Source organism: Tursiops truncatus, chromosome 14 (assembly GCF_011762595.2).
Source record: "Tursiops truncatus isolate mTurTru1 chromosome 14, mTurTru1.mat.Y, whole genome shotgun sequence".
Taxonomy (NCBI): Eukaryota; Metazoa; Chordata; class Mammalia; order Artiodactyla; family Delphinidae; genus Tursiops; species Tursiops truncatus.
The window spans coordinates 44,582,058-44,606,534 of NC_047047.1; the positions used below are offsets into that span (position 1 = coordinate 44,582,058).

The following is a 24,477-nucleotide window of genomic DNA, read 5'->3' on the forward strand; positions in this document are numbered from 1 at the left end:
GTGGACAGAACATCTACTTTCATTTTTAAGGAAAACTACTCCAATAAAAGCAAGATGATAGTAGTTTTTGTAGCAGGGTTTGGAAATTCATAAAATAGATTTTTAATAAATCCAGTAATTTCCAAATTAATTTAATGTAATAACACAGGTGGAACATCAAACCAAAATTCTAATACCCATATATGTATTGTGTTTAAAAAAGAAAAAAAATCCTTTATGGTAAAGCTTGATTCACACTTAAAAGGCAAACCATATGCCAAATATCAACATTTTTAAAGTTATGTGTAATAAACTAAGTTTCTAAAAAATTATTCTGAAGGATGATCAGTTTTAAGTAATCACTCATCCTACAGTATTAGCTAAGATTTTCATGTACTCTAAAGATGCTAAGTGTTTAGAAAGCATTATCATCAGTGGCTTTATTTTTAATAAATTTATTTATTTGGCTGCATTGGGTCTTCATTGCTGTGCGTGGGCTTTCTCTAGTTGTGTTGAGTAGGGGCTACTATTCATTGCAGTGTGCGGGCTTCTCATTGCGGTGGCTTCTCTTATTGCGGAGCATGGGCTCTAGGCGTGCAAGCTTCAGTAGTTGTGGCAAGAGGGCTCAGTAGTTGTGGCACACGGGCTTAGTTGCTCTGTGGCATGTGGGATCTTCCCAGACCAGGGCTCACACCCGTGTCCCCCACACTGGCAGGCGGATTCTTAACCACTGCAACACCAGGGAAGCACATCATCTGTAGCTCTTTTTGTTTTTTCTTTTTTTTAAAATTTGTTTTATACAGCAGGTGCTTATTAGTCATCAATTTTATACTCATCAGTGTATACATGTCAATCCCAATCGCCCAATTCATCACACCACCACCCCCAACTCCCCCCCGCCGCTTTCCCCTCTTGGTGTCCATATGTTTGTTCTCTACATCTGTGTCTCTATTTCTGCCCTGCAAACCAGTTCATCTGTACCATTTTTCTAGGTTCCACACATATGCGTTAATATACGATATTTATTTTTCTCTTTCTGACTTACTTCATTCTGTATGACAGTCTCTAGATCCATCCGCGTCTCAACAAATGATCAAATATCGTTCCTTTTTATGGCTGAGTAATATTCCATTGTATATATGTACCACATCTTCTTTATCCATTCGTCTATCGATGGGCATTTAGGTTGCTTCCATGACCTGGCTATTGAAAATAGTGCTGCAATGAACATTGGGGTGCATGTGTCTTTTTGAATTATGGTTTTCTCTGGGTATATGCCCAGTAGTGGGATTGCTGGCTCATATGGTAATTTTATTTTTAGTTTTTAAGGAACTTCCATACTGTTCTCCATAGTGGCTGTATCAACTAACATTCCCACCAGCAGTGCAAGAGGGTTCCCTTTTGTCCACACCCTCTCCAGCATTTGTTGTTTGTAGATTTTCTGATGATGCCCATTCTAACTGGTATGAGGTGATTGTAGTTTAGATTTGCATTTCCCTAATAATTAGTGATGTTGAGCAGCTTTTCATGTGCTTCTTGGCCATCTGTATGTCTTTTTTGGAGAAATGTCTATTTAGGTCTTCTGCCCATTTTTAGGTTGGGTTGTTTGTTTTTTTAATATTGAGCTGCAGGAGCTGTTTATATATTTTAGAGATTAATCCTTTGTCCGTTGATTCGTTTGCAAATATTTTCTCCCATTCTGAGGGTTGTCTTTTTGTCTTGTTTATGGTTTCCTTTGCTGTGCAAAAGCTCTGAAGTTTCATTAGGTCTCATTTGTTTTTGTTTTTATTTCCATTACTCTAGGAGGTGGATCAAAAAAGATCTTGCTGTGATTTATGTCAAAAAGTGTTCTTCCTGTGTTTTCCTCTAAGAGTTTTACAGTGTCTGGTCTTACATTTAGGTCTCTAATCCATTTTGAGTTTATTTTTGTGCATGGTGTTAGGGAGTTTTCTAATTTCATTCTTTTACATGTAGCCGTCCAGTTTTCCCAGCACCACGTATTGAAGAGACTGTCTTTTCTCTATTGTATATCTTTGCCTCCTTTGTCATAGTCATAGATTAGTTGACTATAGGTGCGTAGGTTTACCTCTGGGCTTTCCATCTTGTTCCATTGATCTATGTTCCTGTTTCTGTGCCAGTACCATATTGTCTTGATTACTGTAGCTTTGTAGTATAGTCTGAAGTCAGGGAGTCTGATTCCTCCAGCTCAGTTTTTTTCCCATAAGACTGCTTTGGCTATTGGGGTCTTTTGTGTCTCCATACAGATTTGAAGATTTTTTGTTCTAGTTCTGTAAAATATGCCATTGGTAATTTGATGGGGATTGCATTGAATCTGTAGATTGCTTTGGGTACTATAGTCATTTTCACAATATTGATTCTTCCAATCCAAGAACATGGTATATCTCTCCATCTGTTTATATCGTTTTTAATTTCTTTCATCAGTGTCTTATAATTTTCTGCACACAGGTCTTTTGTCTCCCTAGGTATTTTACTCTTTTTGTTGCAATGGTAAATGCAAGTGTTTCCTTAATTTCTCTTCCAGATGTTTCATCATTAGTGTATAGGAATCCAAGAGATTTCTGCGCATTAATTTTGTGTCCTGCAACTTTACCAAATTCATTGATTAGCTCTAGTAGTTTTCTGCTAACATCTTTAGGATTCTCTATATATAGTATCATGTCATCTGCAAACAGTGACAGTTATACTTCTTCTTTTCCAATTTGTATTCCTTTTATTTCTTTTTCTTCTCTGATTGCTGTGGCTAGGACTTCCAAAACTATGTTGAATAATAGTGGTGAGAGTGGACATCCTTGTCTTGTTCGTGATCTTAGAGGAAATGCTTTCAGTTTTTCACCATTGAGAATGATGTTTGCTGTGGGTTTGTTGTATATTGCCTTTATTATGTTAAGGTAGGTTCCCTCTCTGCACACTTTCTGGAGAGTTTTTATCATAAATGGGTGTTGAATTTTGTCGAAAGCTTTTTCTGTATGTATTGAGATGATCATATGGTTTTTCTTCTTCAATTTGTTAATATCACAAATTGGCATTTGGATCACACTGATTGATTTGCGTATATTGAAGAATCCTTGCATTCCTGGGATAAATCCCTCTTGATCATGGTGTATGATCCTTTTCATGTGTTGTTGGATTCTGTTTGCTAGTATTTGTTGAGGATTTTTGCATCTATATTCATCAGTGATATTGGCCTCTAATTTTCTTTTTTTGTAGTATCTTTGTCTGGTTTTGGTATCAGAGTGATGGTGGCCTCATAGAATGAGTTTGGGAATGTTCCTTCCTCTGCAATGTTTTGGAAGAGTTTGAGAAGGATGGGTGTTAGCTCTTCTCTACATGTTTGATAGAATTCACCTGTGAAGCAATCTGGTCTTGGACTGTTGTGTGTTGGAAGATTTTTAATCACAGTTTCAATTTCATTACTTGTGATTGGTCTGTTCATATTTCTGTTTCTTCCTGGTTCAGTCTTAGAAGCTTATAGCTTTCTAAGAATTTGTCCATTTCTTCCAGGTTGTCCATTTTATTGGCATAGAGTTGCTTGTAGTAGTCTCTTAGGATGCTTTGTATTTCAGCTGTGTCTGTTAAAACTTCTCCTTTTTCATTTCTAATTTTATTGATTTGCATCCTCTCCCTCTTTTTCTTGAATCTGGCTAATGGTTTATCAAGTTCATCTTCTCAAAGAACCAGCTTTTGGTTTTATTGATCTTTGCTATTGTTTTCTTTGTTTCTATTTCATTTATTTCTGCTCTGATCTTTATGATTTCTTTCCTTCTGCTTACTTTAGGTTTTGTTTGTTTTTCTTTCTCTAGTTCCTTTAGGTGTAACGTTAGATTTTTTGAGGTTTTTCTTGTTTCTTGAGGTAGGCTTGTATAGCTATAAACTTCCCTCTTAGAACTGCTTTTGCTGCATCCCATAGGTTTTGGATCGTCGTGTTTTCAGTGTCATTTTTCTCTAGGAATTTTCTGACTTCCTCTTTGGTTTCTTCAGTGATCTCTTGGTTATTTAGTAAGGTATTGCTTAGCCTCCATGTGTTTGTGTTTTTTACGTTTTTTTCCCTGTAATTCATTTGTAATCTCATAGCGTTGTGGTCAGAAAACATGCTTGATATGATTTCAGTTTTCTTAAATTTACTGAGGCTTGATTTGTGACCCAAGATGTGATCTGTCCTGGAGAATGTTCCGTGCACATTTGAGAAGAAAGTGTAATCTGCTGTTTTTGGATGGAATGTCCTATAAATATCAATTAAATCTATCTGGTCTATTGTGTCATTTAAAGCTTCTGCTTCCTTATTTATTTTCATTTTGGATGATCTTTCCATTGGTGTTAGGTGTTAAAGTCCCCCACTATTATTGTGTTACTGTCGATTTCCTCTTTTATAGCTGTTAGCAGATGCCCTATGTATTGTGGTGCTATGTTGGGTGCATATATATTTATAATTGTTATATCTTCTTCTTGGATTGATCCCTTGATCATTATGTAGTGTCCTTCCTTGTCTCTTGTAACATTCTTTATTTTAAAATCTATTTTATGTGATATGAGTATTGCTGCTCCAGCTTTCTTTTGATTTCCATTTGCACAGAATATCTTTTTCCATCCCCTCACTTTCAGTCTGTATGTGTCCCTAGGTCTGAAGTGGGTCCCTTGTAGACAGCATATATATGGGTCTTCTTTTTGTATCCATTCAATGAGCCTGTGTCTTTTGGTTGGAGCACTTCATCCATTCACATTTAAGGTAATTATCGGTATGTATGTTCCTATGACCATTTTCTTAATTGTTTTGGGTTTGTTTTTGTAGGTGCTTTTCTTCTCTTGTGTTTCCCACTTAGAGAAGTTCCTATAGCGGTTGTTGTAAAGCTGGTTTGGTGGTGCTGATTTCTCTTAGCTTTTGCTTGTCTGTAAAGCTTTTGATTCCTCCACTGAACCTGAATGAGATCCTTGCCGGGTAGAGTAATCTTGGTTGTAGGTTCTTCCCTTTCACCACTTTAAGTATATCATGCCACTCCCTTCTGGCTTGTAGAGTTTCTGCTGAGAAATCAGCTGTTAACCTTATGGGAGTTCCCTTGTATATTATTTGTCGTTTTTCCCTTGCTGCTTTCAGTAATTTTTCTTTGTCTTTAATTTTTGCCAATTTGATTACTATGTGTCTCGGCATGTTTCTCCTTGGGTTTATCCTGTATGGGACTCCCTGCGCTTCCTGGACTTGGGTGGCTATTTCCTTTCCCATGTTAGGGAAGTTTTTAACTATAAGCTCTTTAAATATTTCCTCTGGTCCTTTCTCTCTCTCTTCTCCTTCTGGGATCCCTATAATGCAAATGTTGTTGCGTTTAATGTTGTCCCAGAGGTCTGTTAGGCTGTCTTCATTTATTTTCATTCTTTTTTGTTTTCTCTGTTCTGCAGCAGTGAATTTCACCATTCTGTCTTCTAGGTCACTTATCCGTTCTTCTGCCTCAGTTATTCTGCTATTGATTGCTTCTAGTGTAGTTTTCATTTCAGTTATTGTATTGTTCATCTCTGTTTGTTCTTTAATTCTTCTAGGTCTTTGTTAAACATTTCTTGCATCTTCTCGATCTTTGCCTCCATTCTTTTTCCGAGGTCCTGGATCATCTTCACTATCATTATTCTGAATTCTTTTTCTGGAAGGTTTCCTATCTCCACTTCATTTAGTTGTTTTTCTGGGGCTTTATCTTGTTCCTTCATCTGGTACATAGCCCTCTGCCTTTTCATCTTGTCTCTCTTTCTGTGAATGTGGTTTTTGTTCCACCAGCTACAGGACTGTAGTTCTTCTTGCTTCTGCTGTCTGCCCTCTGGTTGATGTGGCTATCTATGAGGCTTGTGCAAGTTTCCTGATGGGAGGGACTGGTGGTGGGTAGCGCTCCATATGTAGCTTTTAAAAATAATTTTTCTCAACTTGCAGATTAAACACATTAATTAAAGAAAAATAAACTGGTACTTCTACCTTGAAGAATAGTTAAAGTTGGACTTGTGAATCATTTTGATCAAGCTGACTTTAAGTACCTGTCAGTACTTAAACTACTATCAAGAAGAAGATGAGAACTGAATTCCATCTCTAATCTTTCAATACATCACTTCAAATAAAATGCAGATTAAGTTTAAGATAAATTTTTCCTCCTCTCAGAATGGCAGGGTTCACAACATCCACAAAGAGTCTGGCAATACTTTCGCAGTAAGTATCCAAGAGGAAGGGGAGAAGAAGGCTTTGCAGTTAAATGTTAATTAACCCACTATAAAGTACTAACAGCATACCAGGTATCATGCAAGGAGCTGGAAACCCCAAGTAACAAAAGCATAGTTTATTTTCCCTCCGTTTAAATGAAGAACCATAGGAAAAAGAACAAATTTTAGCCATAAAAGTGCTATAATGGAGGACTGAATAAAACACAAGACCACAGAAGAGGAAACACTGATCTCTTCCGTGGGTAATCCATTAGAAGTCATGGCTCATTTGCAAAGGAAGTGACACTGGAAGCATATCTTCAAGCATACACGTGTTGACCTTCTATTAGTTCATCAGATATAGGGAGGGAGGGGAGAAGACAACAGAGGAAGAGGCAAAACAGTATATTCTAAGGCAAGGAGGTTGGAAAGAATGTGGTACTTTTCTGAAACTCTTAAGTTGTTCAAAATAGCTGGGATCAAGGGAATGGTGATGAGAGATGAAGCTGAAGGTAGATCACAAGTGGTCTTTTTTTTTTTTTTTTTAATCTTTTGGCCATGCCACATGGCATGTGAGACCTTACTTCCCTGACCAGGGATTGACCTGTGCCCCCTGCATTGGCAGCGTGGAGTCTTGACCACTGGACTGCCAGGGAAGTCCCCACAAATGGCCTTGACTCTCCTTTGATAATATCATTGTATGAGCAATGATTTTATCCTGAGGTATAGATCATGTTAACTACCAAAAGATTAAATAAATAATCAAATGTTCACTTCAGAAAGAACATTTTATCAGCTGTGTGGGAGGAATTAGAAAGAAGATGCATGAGGACATTAGTTTCTGGTCTTAGAAAATGATGGGGTCCTGAACTAATGACAGGACAGAGTTGAAAAGCAGTCAGTGGATAACACTGATAGCACTGAGTAAATGATTAGAGTTAGAGATAAATTAAGAGATGGGTAAGAAAAATGACTCACGTTTCTGACTTGGACAACTGGGTAGAGAACACTGCTTTGAAAGCAATGGGGAAGACTACAAAAGGGTCAGTGTGAAAGAGAAAAAAATGGTTAAGTTTGAGATTACTGAAAATGTATATACATCCAATATGCAGATGAAAAGGGAAGATAGCATATCAAAAGGGAGAAGCAGCAGAGAGAGGTGGTTAAGAGGACAGGTTCTAGAATCAGACTACTTTGATTCTAATCTCTAACCCATCACTTGTCACTTCCCCTCTCTGAACCTCAGTTCCTTAACCTGTTAAGGTGGATAATAGTAAATCTTATACGCTATTGTAAGGATTAGATAATAGTTGTAAAGACTCAATACATGTTAATTATTTGATTGTGATTTGAGTTCAGGAGAAAGATCAGTGTTGCAGATGTGTATTTATAACTCATGGATGAGCTTACTTAAGGAGACTATGTACAATAAGGAGAGAAAGCAGCTATGGACAGAATCAGGGGAAGTTCAACATTTTAAGGAGCAGGAATCAGAGAAAGAACTAGTACACAAGAGATCAGAACCAGAGAGAACCAGAGATAATGACCTGTAGTAAAGAAAGGAGAAAAAGTTCAAGCTTCTAACGCTCAGCTAAGATCAAGTTATGCATATGTTCAGCAAATTTAGAAGCAAAAGATTGCTGTTGACCTTAATAAGAACAGTTTAAGAAGAATGATAGAAATATGGTTTGATAATAAATAGCAATGAGCTGAAGAATAAATAAAGCATTAGGAGATGGGCTGCAGTCTATTTTTTCAAGAGGCTTAGCTGGTAAATCCAGTTAACTAGCTAAAAATTAAACTTAACTGAAATGAACAGGATGGCAAACTTTAAAATACTATGGAATCATGGGGGACTTTCTTGGTGGTCCAGTGGTTAAGAATCTGCCTTCCAATGCAGGGGACATGGGTTCAGTCCCTGGTTGGGGAACTAAGATCCCACATGCCATGGGATAACAAAGACTGCATGCCAAAATACTGAGCCCATGTACCGCAACTATTGAGCCCGTGCGCTCTGGAGCCCATGTGCCACAACTAGAGAGAAGCCCATGCTCTGCAATGAAAGATCCCGCAAGCCGCAGTGAAGATCCCGCGTGCTGCAACTAAGACCCAATGCAGCCAAATTAATAAAAAAGAAAATTATGGAATCATGAGTGTAAGAGAATGCTAAAATAGTTTCTGAGAAGTATTAGAATAAGGAAAAGAATTAAAATCAAAAGAATTGGAATTGACAATTTTGAGTCAGGAAAATAAATGACTACTACTATACTACAGAAATCATTAAAATACTGATATATGCTCTGAAATTTGGAAAAGGAAGCACTGAAAGAAATACTGTTAGATAATTCTCATACCTCTTTATTTCTCCTAAAAGGCACCCTCAGTATTTCTTCCTGCTGTTCCAACTGTCTCAGGGTGAGGGGTTTAAATGGTGATCCTGGTAGTGACTGGCAAAATATGTCATTCACAGGAGATGCTCTGAATCTATTCAGTGAGAACAAAGCATTAAACCTAAGCAAACGACACTTTAAAGCATGTGTGCATTTCATGTTTAAAATATTAAATCCACATCCTACCTATATTTAGGATGACTGCACAAGAGTGGTGTCAAAATGACAACTTCATATTCACAAGTTGTAACTTCAGCTACTGAAAGAATTTCATGCTTAGATTCAGGATGACATATGTACATCACAGTACTTGATCTGGGCCGGTTCTGTTTCAAACTACAAGGTGTACCATTTCCCATTCCCACTGGATAGTAGGGTGTCATCTGACCTTCGATATTTTTAGTGGGAATCTTAAAAAAAGAGTATAAGACAGACTTTTCATTAGAAATAGAGGTGGGGTGAGGATGGAGAAGCACTTATTCTGAAAGGAAGAAAACTACATTTTATTCATAAACTAACATTTATAAAGGTAACATTTCTGTACTTTCTATAAGCTCTCCCTCTACTATTCTTTTCATTCATATTCTTATTTGAGCAAATACATATTTTCAGAGCTAATTTAATACAGAATAAAAGAAAATTTTTATTTGGTGCTAAAATTAAGATGTACACTTACATAAAAAAGGCTATAATAACATAATTAATATGAATTATTTTCAAAAGTTCTAAATAAAGTGACTAAGATAAAATATAGAAACTTACTATACTTGGGCTGGTCAGAGCTTTCTTCACTAAACTCTCAAGTGAATGCCTATGTTAGAATTTAGATTCTAGAGATTTGAAGTTTGATTTGTCAAAAAGTAGGGCTACAGAGTTAACACTATGTTCTAAAACAGGAATCTAAATATTGTGCTGGTTCACTGATCTGCTTACTCTTCTTCCCTGTTATTAACAGACATACTTCTCAGCATATAAACTCCTGTACAAATCCATTCATGGCCAGCAAAAGACAGATGAAGGAATTTTCACGGAATGGGGGAATAAAGGAGATCACCCCAGAAGACAAGGATTATTAAGGAGTTAGCTCCCATACTTTTATCGACATAAACACAAGAAGAATTAAATGGAAGGGCTTTAAAAGATATTGTTAATATCATCTCCAAGCAAGCTCTTTGGAGGCAGGGAGCTCATCTTGTATCACTTCGGTCCCAAAACAGGCAATAAATAAATGTTTCCAGGGGAAAGTATTTTGAGATTTCTTGTATGCTAGTTTCATCCTAGTGTCTAGAATTAGAAAATCCTGGGTTAAAATCCAAGCTTTGCATTCACTAGCCTTATGACTTTGACCAAATTTCAGTTTTTGTCATTCATAAAAGTAGAATAATAATATATACTCAAAGGCTGTAGGGAGAATTAAGCATTACCCTTTGTTACATGCCTGGCACAGCATCTGGCTTATGAATTGGGGCTCAATAAATGTTAGTTTTCTTCCCTTACCCTTTTCTTCCTCTTCCTTGATCATTTCACACTTTGAATTCCATCTTGCTATCCTCCAGAGCCAAAAATATTTTGAGATAAATATTTTATCTCAAAGGTAGTCTGTAAAATTAAAACCTTTTAAAATAGCAATGCTGTGTGTGTCTATGCATAGCTTACCAACTCCCCCAAAGCCACTCTTTTAAGTTATGGGCATCCCTTTTAAGTAATCTTTAAGGCCTTTTGCCGTTTAACTTTACTTCTAATAAAAGAATCATTATGGTATGAAACCATTTATAGAAATATCCTCTACCAATAAGTTATTTAACTTTATGGAAACTCTTAGGATTCATAAAGCATTCCTTGAACCACAGGGGCATTTAAAAACTGTAACTGGTCACCCTAAGGAATAGTTCTTTTTAAACAATCCTATTTTTCAGTCATCAATTATGCATTCACATTCAATAAGCATTCATGAAGGGCCTACATTATGTCTGGCACTCTGCTTTGCACTGTGGGGTAAAGAGAAAAAAGACAGTCCCTGCTTTTAAGATGCTTGCAGTCTGGTAGCTTGTTATTTACATTTATGATTTATCTGTTTTACCCATAGGAAATAGGGTCCAAACAACAGAAAAAATGCAAAAGCTCCAATGTTGAACAGAGGGAAAGAACCACTGCGAAGCACAGAAGTGATATAATGCTGTTATAGAAACTTTCCCAGACACATCTTTGATAAATTCATTTATTTTTGTATGATCTTAAAGTAAATAAAAGTATTATAGCATAACTTTTCTCATAAAAATCTAACATATTGCAAATTTTCTTTGACTAAATCCTTTGAGGTAGTTGAGAGATAAAGAACACATGGCTATATTCTGTCAATTAAGTTTTATAAATTCATGTCTAACAATAGATGTTAAGACTGAAAATCACCAATTATCACTTGCCTCTTTTGATTTTTCCTTTTCTTCCGCTTCTTGTTCTGTGGATTAATACAAAAGTAAGTTAAATAATGACCAGTGACTTATATACAAGATATAAATGACTAAGTTTTCATCAACTTTGTAATCTTAAACTTCTTTCTAAAGAAAACCTGGACTTCCCTGGTGGTGCAGTGGTTAAGAATCCACCTGCCAGTGCAGGGGACACGGGTCTGGTCCCTGGTCTGGGAAGATCCCACATGCCGTGGAGCAACTAAGCTCGTGTGCCACAACTACTGAGCCTGTGCTCTAGAGCCCGTGAGCCACAACTACTGAGCCTGCGTGCCTAGAGCCCGTGCTCCGCAACAAGAGAAGCCACCGCAATGAGAAGCTTGAGCCCCGCAATGAAGAGTAGCTCCCGCTCACCGCAACTAGAGAAAAGTCTGCGCACAGCAACAAAGACCCAACACAGCCAATAAATAAATAAATTAAATTAAATAAAAATAAGACCCAAAACATACACATACTTTTAGCTAGATTCCTTGAAATGGTTTCTTTTGAAAGAACAGTCATATTTAATCATTACATCTTTATTTAGGAAATACTCTATTTGAGGCATAAGAACTGGCCACGACAGTTTTCTTCTGAAGTGTTTTTATCTCAGTGAAAGGTTTAATCTTAAATGAGTTGACCAATTTGAATAATATAGATGAATAAAAATATTTCATAATTTGAGGGATACATCTACATGTCTATTTCCATATATAAAAAGTTGTTTAAACCAAGCAAAAGACTAACACTATATAAATATAACACTGATATGTATGGCTCACCAGATTTTAAAAATTTATTAATAGGTAGAAAAAAAGCATAATGTTTGCTAAAACAGAAAGTAATGAAAAGATCTCTTTGAAAAAGTTTTCTATGGGATTGTTCAGAAGTTTATTTTAGTGTTTTAAAATTCATACAGTCTCCAAGAAAATCTTTTAAATTCCAATTTGAACATATACTTTAAACCAAATACCAGCATTACTACTAAATCACTCTGTAGAAACAAACCTTTTTCGGATAGAAGATTCTTAGCCAACATATTCCCAAGGTAGTACTCGTGAATATTTACTTTCTATATTTAAAAATAAAATAAAAATATAGTAAGTATTTGGCAAATACATTTTTAAAGAATACAGTTTAAAACCATCCACCTCATTATTAAAGTTTTCATTTTATAATGTTCTACATTTCATATTTTGAAGAAAAAAATACCTGACCACTTTCTTTCTCTTCATGGTACTGCCGAATGTGTTTTCCGTGACATACTTCGTAAGTCCAATAAGACTCAATCTAAGACAGATGGATGTATTTATGTACAAAAGCCACACAACTCAACTGAATTCCTTTTTGATATTTTAAGCAACTGAAGATTTCTCTGAAGATTTACAGCAAGCTTTCATTAAATGAAAGTTATTATTATGCCTCAGAAAACATGAAATTACTGAAGCTTATTCATTGTTTTCACTAATTAGCTAAATGTGAAAATTCTATGAAGGAAATAGGTCTAAATATACCTGGGGTCTACAATAAACACCTGGCCAAGGGATCATTTTTTACACAGCCTAAAAAAATAACCATGAGCAGTTTTTATTAAAATTGTATATAAAGAAACTTTCTTTTGATCTGAAAAACATTCAAAGCAGTTTGGTGATATTATTTGATAATTGATATTATTGGGTGTTTGCTGCATATACTATACAGGAATTTAAATGAACAAAATACTATTAAGCAACAGTTTAGTTTTACAACTAACTTAAAATGTGATACAACATAATAAAGTAAAAAGAAACAGAGAATTATTTTCAAGGGCCTATTGGCTGCTGGAAATTTATTTTCTAGTTATCAAGTGAACATAAAATACATACTCTGTAGGAACAACTGCTCTGTTTAAATAGTGGCTCCAATAGCTCTCTTGGATTTGGGCCTTTATAATCCTTTTCTTCTTCCTATGAAAGAATTAGAGTTTAATACAATTATTCTGGAACTTCACCCAACTCTGCTGTTTAGGTATTAACTCATTGGTCAAACCACAAATGCTTGGAAATAAAAGGGGGAAAAAAGTCAAAACCTTTAATAAGATCCTATGGCATGCCACTTCTTTCAAAAGAATTGAAGTATATGCAGCAACATGGATGGACCTAGAGATTTTCGTACTGAGTGAAGTAAGTCAGACAGAGAAAGACAACTATCATATAATATCACTTATATGCGGAATCTAAAAAAAAAATGGTACACATGAACTTATTTACAAAACAAAATAGTCACATATGTAGAAAATAAATTTATGGCTACCAGGAGGAAAGCGGTGGGGTGAGGGATAAATTGGGGGATTGGAATTGACATATACACATTACTATATATAAAATAGATAACTAATAAGGACCTACTATATAGCATAGGGAACTCTACTCAATACTCTGTAATGACCTATATGGGAAAGGAATCTGAAAAAGAGTAGATATGTATATCTGTATACATATATCTGTATGTATATATACATATATATATACATATATATATACATACATATATACATATATCTGTATGTATATGTATAACTGATTCACTTTGCTGTACACCTGAAACTAACACAACATTGTAAATCAACTATAATCCAAAAGAAAAAGAATTGAAGTATAAAATATGGAGCCATAGAATAATCTTCCATTCTTTCTTCTCTTAGAAAAAGGTTAAGTATCAGTTTCCTGAACAATTCTTATAAACCTACTTCAGAATTATTAAATGCTTGTATCCAAACAAATTCTATCTATGAAAGCCTCAGAATAGTTGAATCTTATAGAATACACTGGAAAGTTTTAATATACTTCTCAGTTTTCCATATATTTTTACATTTCAGACTTGAATGCCATAAATACGTGTGTAATTGCATATGTGTGTATTTGTGTCTTAAGGTGGTTTAAAACAAGATAGCTGTCTTTCACAGATTTTAAGTCTGAACAAAACCTAAGAAACCTAAACTCACTGAGTTTAATACTTCCATTTTACAGATTGTGAAAATATTATGTAATTAGCTCAATAAACGTATTGAGTGGAGGAACTGAGTTTCAAATTTGTTCAAGGCTCCACAGCTAACTATAGCCTATACCTCAGCCTCCTGGCTCCTAGGCTGGTGTCCTTTCCATTTTACCATGCTGCCTCTCGTGTTTCATCTTGAAAGAAGTAATTGCCTTGAAGGATGGATAAGAGGCAGTTAGGGCATTTTAGGTGGAAGAAACGGGCATGAGCTAAGGTAGTAAGAAAGCACAAGGTACCTATAGATTTACTTATTAGCAATTCTTTATAAAAAATGTCACATACACATTTAAAATTTTATCTTGTTTCAAAACCTTCATTTCTATAAAAGAAAACATCCGTGGAGTTAGATTTTCATCTAAAACATTAATAACTGGTTGCTAGTTTTTCCAAGTTGAACTGTAAAACTCAAAGAATTCAGGAATAATAAGGATTACTAACATTGTAAATCACTATACTTCAATAAAAAAGTGATTACTATATTTTTAGTAAGACAGGATAATTGAGAAACCTGTCACTCAATTTTATTTTAAGGTATGGAGTTGCAATGTTTTAAATAAATATCTTTGGTGACAGGGATTATCAATGTATTTATAAAAACTTACCTCATCACCACTTGTCACAAGGGGAAGAATGCATTTATATTTTTCTTTATGTGTAGTTGTCATGATGACATAATTATCTTCTTTATACAGAACTCCAGTTGTAGGCTAGAAATAGAACAAAAAAATGTACATTACTTTAGCTGATTAAACTGAACTATACTAACTTACAGTCCCAGGTTAAACTAATTCATCACTTCAACAGGATTTTTAAACATACTTGCAAAGGCAGGGAAAAGATTCTACATATTTTTTAATGACAAAATGAAGATGACAAACTTTATCCTGGTGTTACAATGTAACAGAAAAATAAGGAACAAAAATAAAGTTTGGAGTAAAAAGAAAAAAGTAGTAATGCAACAGACTGAAGTTATAATACAGATTAAAAAGCAGTAAGAGGTGTCAATGTTCATGGATACATCATCACTGAATACTTATTACTCCTACTAACAGTTACCACCTATATATGAGAATTTACAGCACTTTATAAACATACTCTCAATTCTGTTGGATGGGACACCTGAACATAATATAATGTAGTAGTTTTCATATTTGGATAACATATGGTCTTTACTGCAACTACTCAATTCTGCACTGTAGGAAGTAAGTGCACAGGCAATATGTAAATGAAAAAGCATGGTTGTATTCTGAGAAAACAAACAGCTTTACAAAAATAAAGTTTGGAGTGGGCCAGCCCAAAGGTATAGTTTGCGGATTCATGGTATATATCAACAAAACTATCCTTAAAGCGGTCTACAGTATAAAACCAAACAAATTCACAAATCAAAATGAACCAATGTAATTCAAATGAACATTTCAATTAATATAACTGATATTATTTAACTAAAAAGAAATCTCTGCTTTGTGATAGCAAATATGTCACTAACTACTAAGGCAGAAGTTTTCAAAGTCTATGAGAGGTGTTCTCTGACAATTCAATTCTCTCTTAACTTTTCTCTTCTTACAGCATTGTAAACCCACTATACTATTTGGCTATCCCTGGCAAGGAAAGAACCACCCTTATTACATATCTCTGCTCTTTTCTCAGTTTAATAAAAACAATTCCTAACTATAATAAAACCAGTACTACTTGAAACTGATGTTATCTTAAACACAAATACAAATTAGGAGATGTTTTCCCAAGACAATAAAACAAAACAAAACAGAGCAGTAAATACTAGCTGTATTAGCTATATGACACTACCAAATTAAGTTCTTTACATTTATTGTCTGATTGATGCTCGAAGCAAGCATTGTACCCATCTCACCGAAAAGGAAACTGAAGCCCAGGGCTTAAATAATTTGTCCAAGGTAATATAGCCAGTAAGTAGCACAGCCCAGACATGAACCCTAGCAGACTGATTCCATACTCTATGTGCTCTTAACTGTTTTAACATGTTTGAACTAACTTTTGTTAACATTTTCTTAGATTACTATATAGACTCCTGGACTATGGCCAAAGATCCTTATTTAAAAGATCATCACAAGTGAAGAGAGAAATCAAAGAGATTTGAAAGTCAGAGTTGTAAAGCCAAATTTGTGATAAAGGGATCCTTAGAAACATTTATTCAGTTGAGCCAACAAACTGCTGTAAGACAAAGCACTTATAATGTCTCTCGGTGTTTTCTGGATATATTCAGAACATATGATAGTGAGTTGTACAAAGCATGACTTACATTCATTTAGCTAGCAATGGATGGCCTTGAAGTCTTAGTCTTGTCAAATCATTCCTGTACTGTAGGGAAGGTGGACAGTAGCATATGACTTAAATCTAATCCTCTCTCTATTTGTGAAGTACCTGCAACTTAATATTCAGAACTGGATTCTACAGCAATATTGACTCATTTACTAAAATATTTACCACAATGCTAACAATGGAAAAAGAAACTGCTTGTCTAGAGCAACGGCAAAGAAAGGAAGGCAATTCTTTCTTTGTAATTAAAACTAATCTTGGGTTTTACGTCTATGTGAAGAAATTCATTCCTCTGCCTATCGCTTTTAAGGTTTAGGTAAAAGGTAACAGAAGTAGAAACCATCACTATTCTTATTTGAAGATTTGTTGTTGCTGCAAAGATTCATTTTTCATTAGTTTAGGAAGGGCTACTTTCTTCTTTGATAAAACAGACCAAGTGGCAACTCTTCTATCTGAAAACTCTTTGCTGAAATAGTGCATCACTTATTGGGATCATGAAGTAAAAATTTTAACAAACTTTACCCTAATTTTTAATAATAGAAATTACAGGGGAAAAGTTAACCTTTTGTGATTTTCTAAGTTAAAAAATTTTTTTTGATCTACTACTAAAATGCTTCCTTCTGATTTTGTAAAACATGTTTTTACTTAAAAAAATATAATTCTGAATGCACAGAATCACAGATAGTGTAAAAAGACTTGTTCTATATAACTTAATACCTTAAAGTATTTCTAGTGTAAGATTAGTGATTTGATAAAAATCAGATTTTAATATAATGAAACTAATCAAGGGGGGTGTGGTCTTTAAGATTAAGGAATTTAAAAAGTATCTTGGCAGGGGAGAAATTCCTAATGTTTGACATGAGTCTGTAAGAATTAAGATACAGGATGAGAGAGAAAACTATCCTTGGAGAGGCTGTAAAATAAACTCAATGGCACTACTTGTTAATATATATAACATGCTTCAAACCATGGAGTTGGTCACCATTTTTCCCAAGAGTAGTGTCTGGGGAAAGTTTTTGAGTGGGAATACATTTCTATACTTACAAAAGAAGTAGAAAGAAAATTAGACTTATTTTGTGGTTTTCCTTCGGTGAAATTCATAAACTCTGTGAAGTAATGAATAATCGAACACTTTAATGACACAGAGATGTTATTTCAGAAGGAAAATATACACAAAAACAAAACTGACTTCTAAAAACCAGTAAAGAAAGAATATCATAATCATTAATTATTGTAAACATTTAAAAATGTACACAATTTTGGTGCTTAATACTTTTCTAAGCAAATTTGAAAGATTATGTATTTTTTTTTTTTTTTTTTTTAGTTGTACGCGGGCCTCTCACTGTTGTGGCCTCTCCTGTTGCGGAGCACAGGCTCCGGACGCGCAGGCTCAGCGGCCATGGCTCACGGGCCCAGCCGCTCCGCGGCACGTGGGATCTTCCCGGACCGGGGCACGAACCCATGTCCCTTGCATCGGCAGGCGGACTCTCAACCACTGCGCCACCAGGGAAGCCCTATGTATTATTTTGATATACATGAAGGGGAAGATGATTTAAAGCACAGAAGAATTTTAAAGATAAAGAAAATTCAAATCTTCTAATCAAGTCCCTTCCAATTTCAGGTGGGAGAGAGATAAAGACCTTTATCCTAGTTCATACAGCTGCTTAGTTACACACAAATGTCCATCCAACTGGCCTATAAAACAAAATGACAGTGCCAGGTGTGGAGGGCTGTAGTTTCAGTTACACAAAGTAGGGAAGGGAAGCCCTGAGATTAGAAAAATACTAAAAAAAAAAAAAAAAAAAACAAAGATCAATGATAATCACTCTTGGGGCTTATTTTTGTGTGAGGGCCACAGATCTTTTGCCAACTTATAGGAAAATGTTTCTAGATTTTTCTCAAAATAACTCAAACTTAAAAAAAGAAAAGAAAAAGAATTTCTCTCCAAATTTTCAAATGTGTCCATCTTAGATTATGCTTCATTGTCAAAGAAAAGTAATTAAAAACAAAATGTCAAAATAAAATTGTTAGATATAGAAAAGGTTGGTACAGCATACGTTAAGACCGAGATCTTCTACCATAACCTCTTTTTAGCCAGCAAACACCAGTGCCAGAAAGAAAACTGAACAATTTAGTAGTAACTTCTAAAAAGGCTAGTTTTAGTCATCTACGTATAGGTCAGTAAATTTTTAGGGCCACATATCAGCATGCCTTTTTAAATTAAAAAAAAAAAGCAAAACACAGGTGCAAGAGTAAAAAATTTTAATGACCACATTCTTTAAACATTTGCCAAGTTCATGCCAAGTGTGCTCTTTGGAAATAATAACAGAGGCTGGACTAAAATATTCTTATCCCAAGCCTCTTAGTTATATCTGACTTGTAACAAACTTGCATATAAGTATTTTAATATATCAATATTTCCTGAATAAGAACCAATTGTATAGCACAGGGAACACTACTCAATACTCCGTAATGACCTATATGGGAATAGAATCTTAAAAAAAGTGTATATATGTATAACTGATTCACTTTGCTGTAAAGCAGAAACTAACACAACATTGTAAACCAACTATGCTCCAATAAAAATTAATTTTAAAAATATTTCTTGGCATTAATGCAAAGATTAATCTGGCTTCCCAGAGAAATACTTAAGAACCACTGAACTACCAGAATGGAAGAACTGAAGACAGGTGGAGAAACAAACCAGGTGTGAAATATTAGCAAAAACTAACATCTGCAAATAGAAGTCTGTTGTGGTACTGATGACATCCGTTATCCTGGGACATTCTGTGCAGACATCCTAGTATCACATATTCACGTTTCAGTGAAATAGTAATAGAACAATATACTAAAACAGTCTTCCAAGTAGAACGACTGCAGGTAACTGGAATAAGAATTTTAAAAAAATTCTGCAGGGCGGAGCGGGGTGGGGGGAACTGTTGCATTTTCCCCGACTTCCATTTGAAATAAATGAATTAATTACCATACGGTAAGTATCACAAGAGCCCAATTTCTACTGGCCTCCCGTGGATAGCAAGACTTCTCAGCAGTGCACTCCCCAAAGGAAGAAGGACTGCAAATATTCATTACTTTGAGATTATAAATATGTTTTTCAATGTAGGAAAACCGATCATAAAATCTCATGTTTTGGGGTCTTAAATAACAGCCGTAATACATCAAAACTGTAAAGGATATTCTGCATAGAGCGTCGTTAACATCTCACAGGCCAAACAGCCCTCTCAGAAACAACTCTGAAGGAAAAAGAGCTGTGCGTATATGTTATGTACTGTGTGTGTATATACAAGGGAGAAAGAACGAATATTAGAGAGGGAACTCATATCCGCAGTACAACTGGTTGTGTAGGTAGGGTGTGTAATACTCCTTGAAGGACAGAAGGCTGCTGGTGGAGTTAAGAGCTGCAGAGGACTTTCCAAAGAAGACAAATGTGTGCGCCTGACGTGGTTCTAGAAAAGCTTCTTCCACAGGGGGGGAGTGTTGCTAAGGTATAGTGCGACAGATTTTTAAAGGGGAGAGCAAGTGACCGCTGGATCCCGGAATGCGTAGCATGGAGGGCACATCCACAGAACGTGTCTGATAACACTTGCCGTTTGAATGAATGAACGCGGGGTCGATGAAGCTTTGGATTGGGGAAGGAGGCATGCGCCCGCAGAGGAGGTTCTAGGGGGAAAAAACGCAGAATACTGAGGGAAGGGGCCGAACCCTTAAGTGCCAGGAGGAAGAGAGATGGCTACCGAGTTCGCGAGGGCACTGACCAGAGAGAACTCGGTGCCGGGCCAGTTGACGCGGAAAGGGATGTCATCGCTGAGCTGGGGGAGCGCTCGGCCGCCGCCGGACGCCTCTAGGAGACCGCAGAGTACCAGTAACAGCGGCCCGCCTGGGACCAGACTCCGCGCGCCGCCGCCTCCTTCCTCCATCCTCCGCCGCCGAGCTCTCCAGCCGCCGCCACAACCCCCTCGGCCCACAGTGGAGAGGAGAGGGGGAAGGAGGAGGAGGAGGAGGAGGAGGCGGCGGGACTACCAAGCGCCCAGGTAACCCGGGCCCCAACAGCCGCCACGTCTCCTTCCGGAGAGCCCAGCAACACCACCCCCGCCCCCTTGGACTTCTCGCCACCGTTTCCGGGGCAGGCGGTATATCAACATCCGGGGCCGCCGAGCCGTCCGCCTACGGAAGCCGGGACGCCGGCCGGGCTTACCTTGTCGCGCGCAACCGCAGTCTCGTGGCTGGGAGCGAAGGCAGCGGCTTCCCGGGAGCGGACGCGCAAAGAACGGGCCTCGGACCAGCCCTTTCGGCGGCGGCGAAGTGGCGGCACGGAGAGCTGGTGAGTCCGGGAGGCGGCGGCTGTTCCCTTCCGCCACCCGCGCGGCTCTCCACCGGCTGGGCAGCGGCTTGGCGCTCGTGGAGCAGCTACAGGAGAGTGTGAGCGGGGCGGGTGCTGGTCTTCAGATGAGAAAATTCGAGGTGGCGAGGAGAAGTGAGAAGTGGCGGTGTTCCTGACTGCTCTACCCTCTCGCTGCTTTTCCTTTTCTTCGCACGTAGCTTCTGTACACTTCATCTTTCCCGCTGGAAGTTTCTCTCCGCCTCTTTTGCTGTGGGCCGCGGTCACCTCACTACTTCCAGCTCCTGACTGACGCAGGGCGGGGGTTGGCTCAGTCTCCGCAGCCATGGTTTCGGGGATACCCGAGCCGAGGAAACCTGTCGTCCCCTCGTATAAGAATACTGCAATTCTCCGAGGATGGCCTAGACGGAGAATCTCCTTGTGGGAAGGGCAGCTAGATAGCTCAGCCCCTACATATTTTGCTTTACGGGAGTCTCTTTCATCCCAGAGTTGAAGTGTTGGGTTGCTGTTTTTTTTTTGGGGGGGGGGGGTTGCTGTTTTTTTAAGGAAGCCGATAAGTTGCTTTATGTGGGGTTCAGGGCCAGGTGAATGTGAGGTTATGAACTCACATGAGGTTCAGATATCTCTGACTTTATTCAAAACACAAAAAGTTTTGGATTCCCCTCCCCATCTTAAAAAAAAAGCCGTTGTTTTCATCTCTAATATAATGGGTTATACAGTGTTAGTTCTATAGCACCTGTCATTGTGTTTCTGGAGGTGGGAAAAGCTAGACCTCCGTGCTAGATCTGCTAAAGACTGTGTCGCCCCTTGTGTGTCGTCGTCCCTCCCACCCCCCGCGCACTTTGAGCCAAATCAAAAAGCAGGAAGAACAGTCTGTTTTTCTGTTTTTTGTTTTAAAAATTTCCTTTTTTAAAACAAAAGGAATCCGCAGCATCAAAGAAAATTACTTTTTTCCAGAATTGAGGTGTTGTTCATTAATTTATTTACTTACTAATGCTTAATACGTGTGCAAACACTGGGATTGTTAAATGGCAAATAAATGGGTCTCTGTCCTCTTTCTCTCATGGTCTAACAAGGGAGATTACACAGACAAATAATGGTAACCTATTGTGATATAATAAAGTAGTTAACATTTATATAGCCTTTCTTCCGTGCACTAGTGTAAGTACTTTATATATGTTATGAGGCAGGTACTATAGATTATACAGTAGAGAGATGTTAGAGTGAAGATATAAAGAAGGGCAGAGATTGGACAGGAAAGGCTTCCCAGGAGAGGTGACATTAGAATTGAGGTTTTAAGGATTGTTAGGAGTTCATCAGGCAGGTGGGGAAGTGCATTTCCAGCACCATCCTTCTAGATCGTCCGTTAGGGCTTTTCGGTGTAGTCAGCAGATAGTGTGGGATGGAATCAACAGCAGGAGATTAGTGCTCTCTTAGAGGAACAGAGGCAGTCAGTTCAGATTAATTCAGTTCATTCAGTTCAAGATTAATTCCAAATGGATTAGGTATTTAAATGAACAACAAAAAGAAAACAATAGAAGAAAACTTAGGAGAATAATTCAATGATCTTGGTGTGTAAGATAGGAAATCCTGAAGTCATGAAGGAAAAGAGATGTATTTGACTAAATAAAAATGAAAAATATTTGTCTGCCCTGGTTTAGTCTCTGGGTCTATAGTGATGGAAGCTGCCTCAATAGAGCTTATGTTCAAGTAACAGATAAAAAACAAGTAAGGTAATTTCTGGTAATGGTCACTGCTGCTTAGAAACTAGGGTTGTGTGAAAGAGAATGCTTCTGGGACATGCTGCTCAGGTAGATGGTCAGACTTGTGTGAGGAAGTGACATTTGAGTTGTGACTTGAAATGGTGAAGAGGAAGCCACACAGCAATTTCCAGGTGGAAAAGCTTGGTGTGTTGGAGGGACAGAAAGAAGGCTAATGTTGCTGGAGTGTAAGAGCAAAGTGGTAGGAGATGGCCAGCTGGACACAGATCTGTAAGTAGGAGAGTAATGTGGCCTGATGTACATTCATGAAGATCATTATGGTTGCTGTGTGGAAAACCGATTATAGAGAATGTTATTGGCTGAACTGTGTTCCCCAAAAGGATATGCTGAAGTCCTAACTCCTGGAACCTGTGAGTGTGAACTTATTTGGAAATAGGGTCTTTGCAGATGGAAAGTTAAGATCATTGAACTCAGGTGGGCCCTAATACAATGACTAGTGTCTTTATAAGAAGAGGGATATTTGGACACAGATATACAGAGAGAATGCTCTGTGAGGATGGAGGCAGAGATTGAAGTGATGTGTCTACAAACCAAGGAACGCTAAAGTTTGCCAGCAACCACCAGAAGTTAGCAAGAGGTAAGGACAAATCCTCCCATAGAGGTTTCATAGAGATCGTGGCTCTGCTGACACCTTGATTTCAGACTTCTAACCCCCAGACCTGGGACTTTCCTGGTGGCACAGTGGTTAAGAATCTGTCTGCCAATGCAGGGGACATGGGTTCGAGCCTGGGTCTCGGAAGATGCCACATGCCGTGGAGCAATTAAGCCCTCAGCATGTGGGCTTAGTTGTATGGCAGCCCTAGGAAACTAATGGAGGGGCAAGTATGGCAACAGGGAGACCAGTTAGGAAGCTGGTAGCAGCAGAGGTGGGGAGAAGTGGCCTAATTTGGATATATTTTTCAGCTACAGCATCTTGAATTTGCTGGTGGATTAGATGTGACATGTTCTTACAGAGATGAATTAATGATGATGTCTAGATATGTTTTATGAGGAACTGGTGGTGCAGTTTACTGAAAAAGGGAAGAGAAGAATGTGGACTGATGGGAGCCCTGTGTTTTTGTCTGTTTTACTTTTTATTTTGAAGTGATTTCAAACTTATATAATAGTTGCAAGAATCAAACCTAGATTTCCCCAGTTGTTAACATCTTACATATGTGGTTTGATTACAATAAGAGTAATTTCTGAATCAAGGGTTCTGTTTTGGACATGTTAAGTTTTATTATTTTTTTAAATTTTTATTGGAGTATAGTTTATTTACTGGACATGTTAAGTTGTAGATATCAGTTAGACATCCAGCTAACATGTTGGTTAAATAAACCTGAAGCTCAGGTAAGGAGGTCAGAGCTGGAGTTATAAATTTTGGCGTTATTAGCATATAGATTTACTGAGAGCCATGGTTCTGGCTGACATCATTTAGGGAAAAAATGAGGATAACAAAGGGAAGATGAGTCATTGCAACATTAGATACTGAACAGCATTGAAGAATTAACGAAATGGACTGGGGAGGTGTGCCCAGTAAAGCAGAAAGAAAATCAGAAAACTGAGATATCAAGGAAGTCAAGAGAAAGAAGTGTACCATGGGAATGACCAGCTAGCTGAGTCAAGTAAATGCTGCTGAGGAGTTGTGGAAGATGAGGATAAGCAGGTAACCACTGGATTTGACAGCATGGAGGAGGAGCAGAGGGGAAGAAAGGCTTGATTGGATTGAAGTGGAGGCTTTTTTATGTGTATGTTAAATTAAAGACATTATGTTTTTGCATTTCAGCAGAATATACACCAGTTTCTCAAAACCTTGGCAATGTTGACATGTTGGGCCAGGAAAATCCTTGTTGTGAGGGGCTATCTTGTGTGTCGTATAACGTTTAGGAGCATACCTGGCTTGTGTCCACTAGATGCTAATAGCAACCCCGCCCTCCCCCCTACCCCCAGCCAAGTTGTGACAACCAGAAATGTCTGCACACATTGCCAAATGTCCCTTGGCAGGCAAAATGGCCCATGGTTGAGAATCA

The 24,477-nt window shown here is 37.5% G+C and overlaps 2 protein-coding genes across 8 annotated transcripts in view; one reads left to right on the top strand and one right to left on the bottom strand.

The window, feature by feature from the left end:
- Window positions 1-20,424, bottom strand: part of ERLEC1 (endoplasmic reticulum lectin 1) — a 33,624-nt gene extending 13,200 nt beyond the window's left edge. For 3 of the 7 annotated variants that reach the window (XR_002177825.3, XM_019942636.3, XM_019942633.3), the window contains exons 1-8: window positions 20,104-20,422; window positions 14,641-14,745; window positions 12,868-12,948; window positions 12,215-12,292; window positions 12,011-12,074; window positions 10,979-11,013; window positions 8,742-8,965; window positions 8,520-8,649 (exon numbers count right to left, since the gene is read on the bottom strand). Coding sequence is in view for 6 of the 7 variants with exons in the window: in XM_019942636.3 (XP_019798195.1) it covers window positions 8,520-8,649; window positions 8,742-8,965; window positions 10,979-11,013; window positions 12,011-12,074; window positions 12,215-12,292; window positions 12,868-12,948; window positions 14,641-14,745; window positions 20,104-20,265 (879 nt within the window). In the remaining variant the exon portion in view is untranslated. Of the gene's footprint in view, window positions 1-8,519; window positions 8,650-8,741; window positions 8,966-10,978; window positions 11,014-12,010; window positions 12,075-12,214; window positions 12,293-12,867; window positions 12,949-14,640; window positions 14,746-20,103 lie in introns of all 7 variants that reach the window. The other 4 variants (XM_019942637.3, XM_019942639.3, XM_019942634.3 and 1 more) reach the window with 4 other exon arrangements.
- Window positions 20,425-20,529: 105 nt separating this feature from the next.
- The window catches only part of ASB3 (ankyrin repeat and SOCS box containing 3), a 95,559-nt gene continuing 91,611 nt past the window's right edge, over window positions 20,530-24,477 (top strand). The window contains exon 1 of the mRNA XM_019942631.2: window positions 20,530-20,669. The gene's annotated coding sequence lies outside the window, so the exon portion shown is untranslated. The remainder of the gene's footprint in view (window positions 20,670-24,477) is intronic.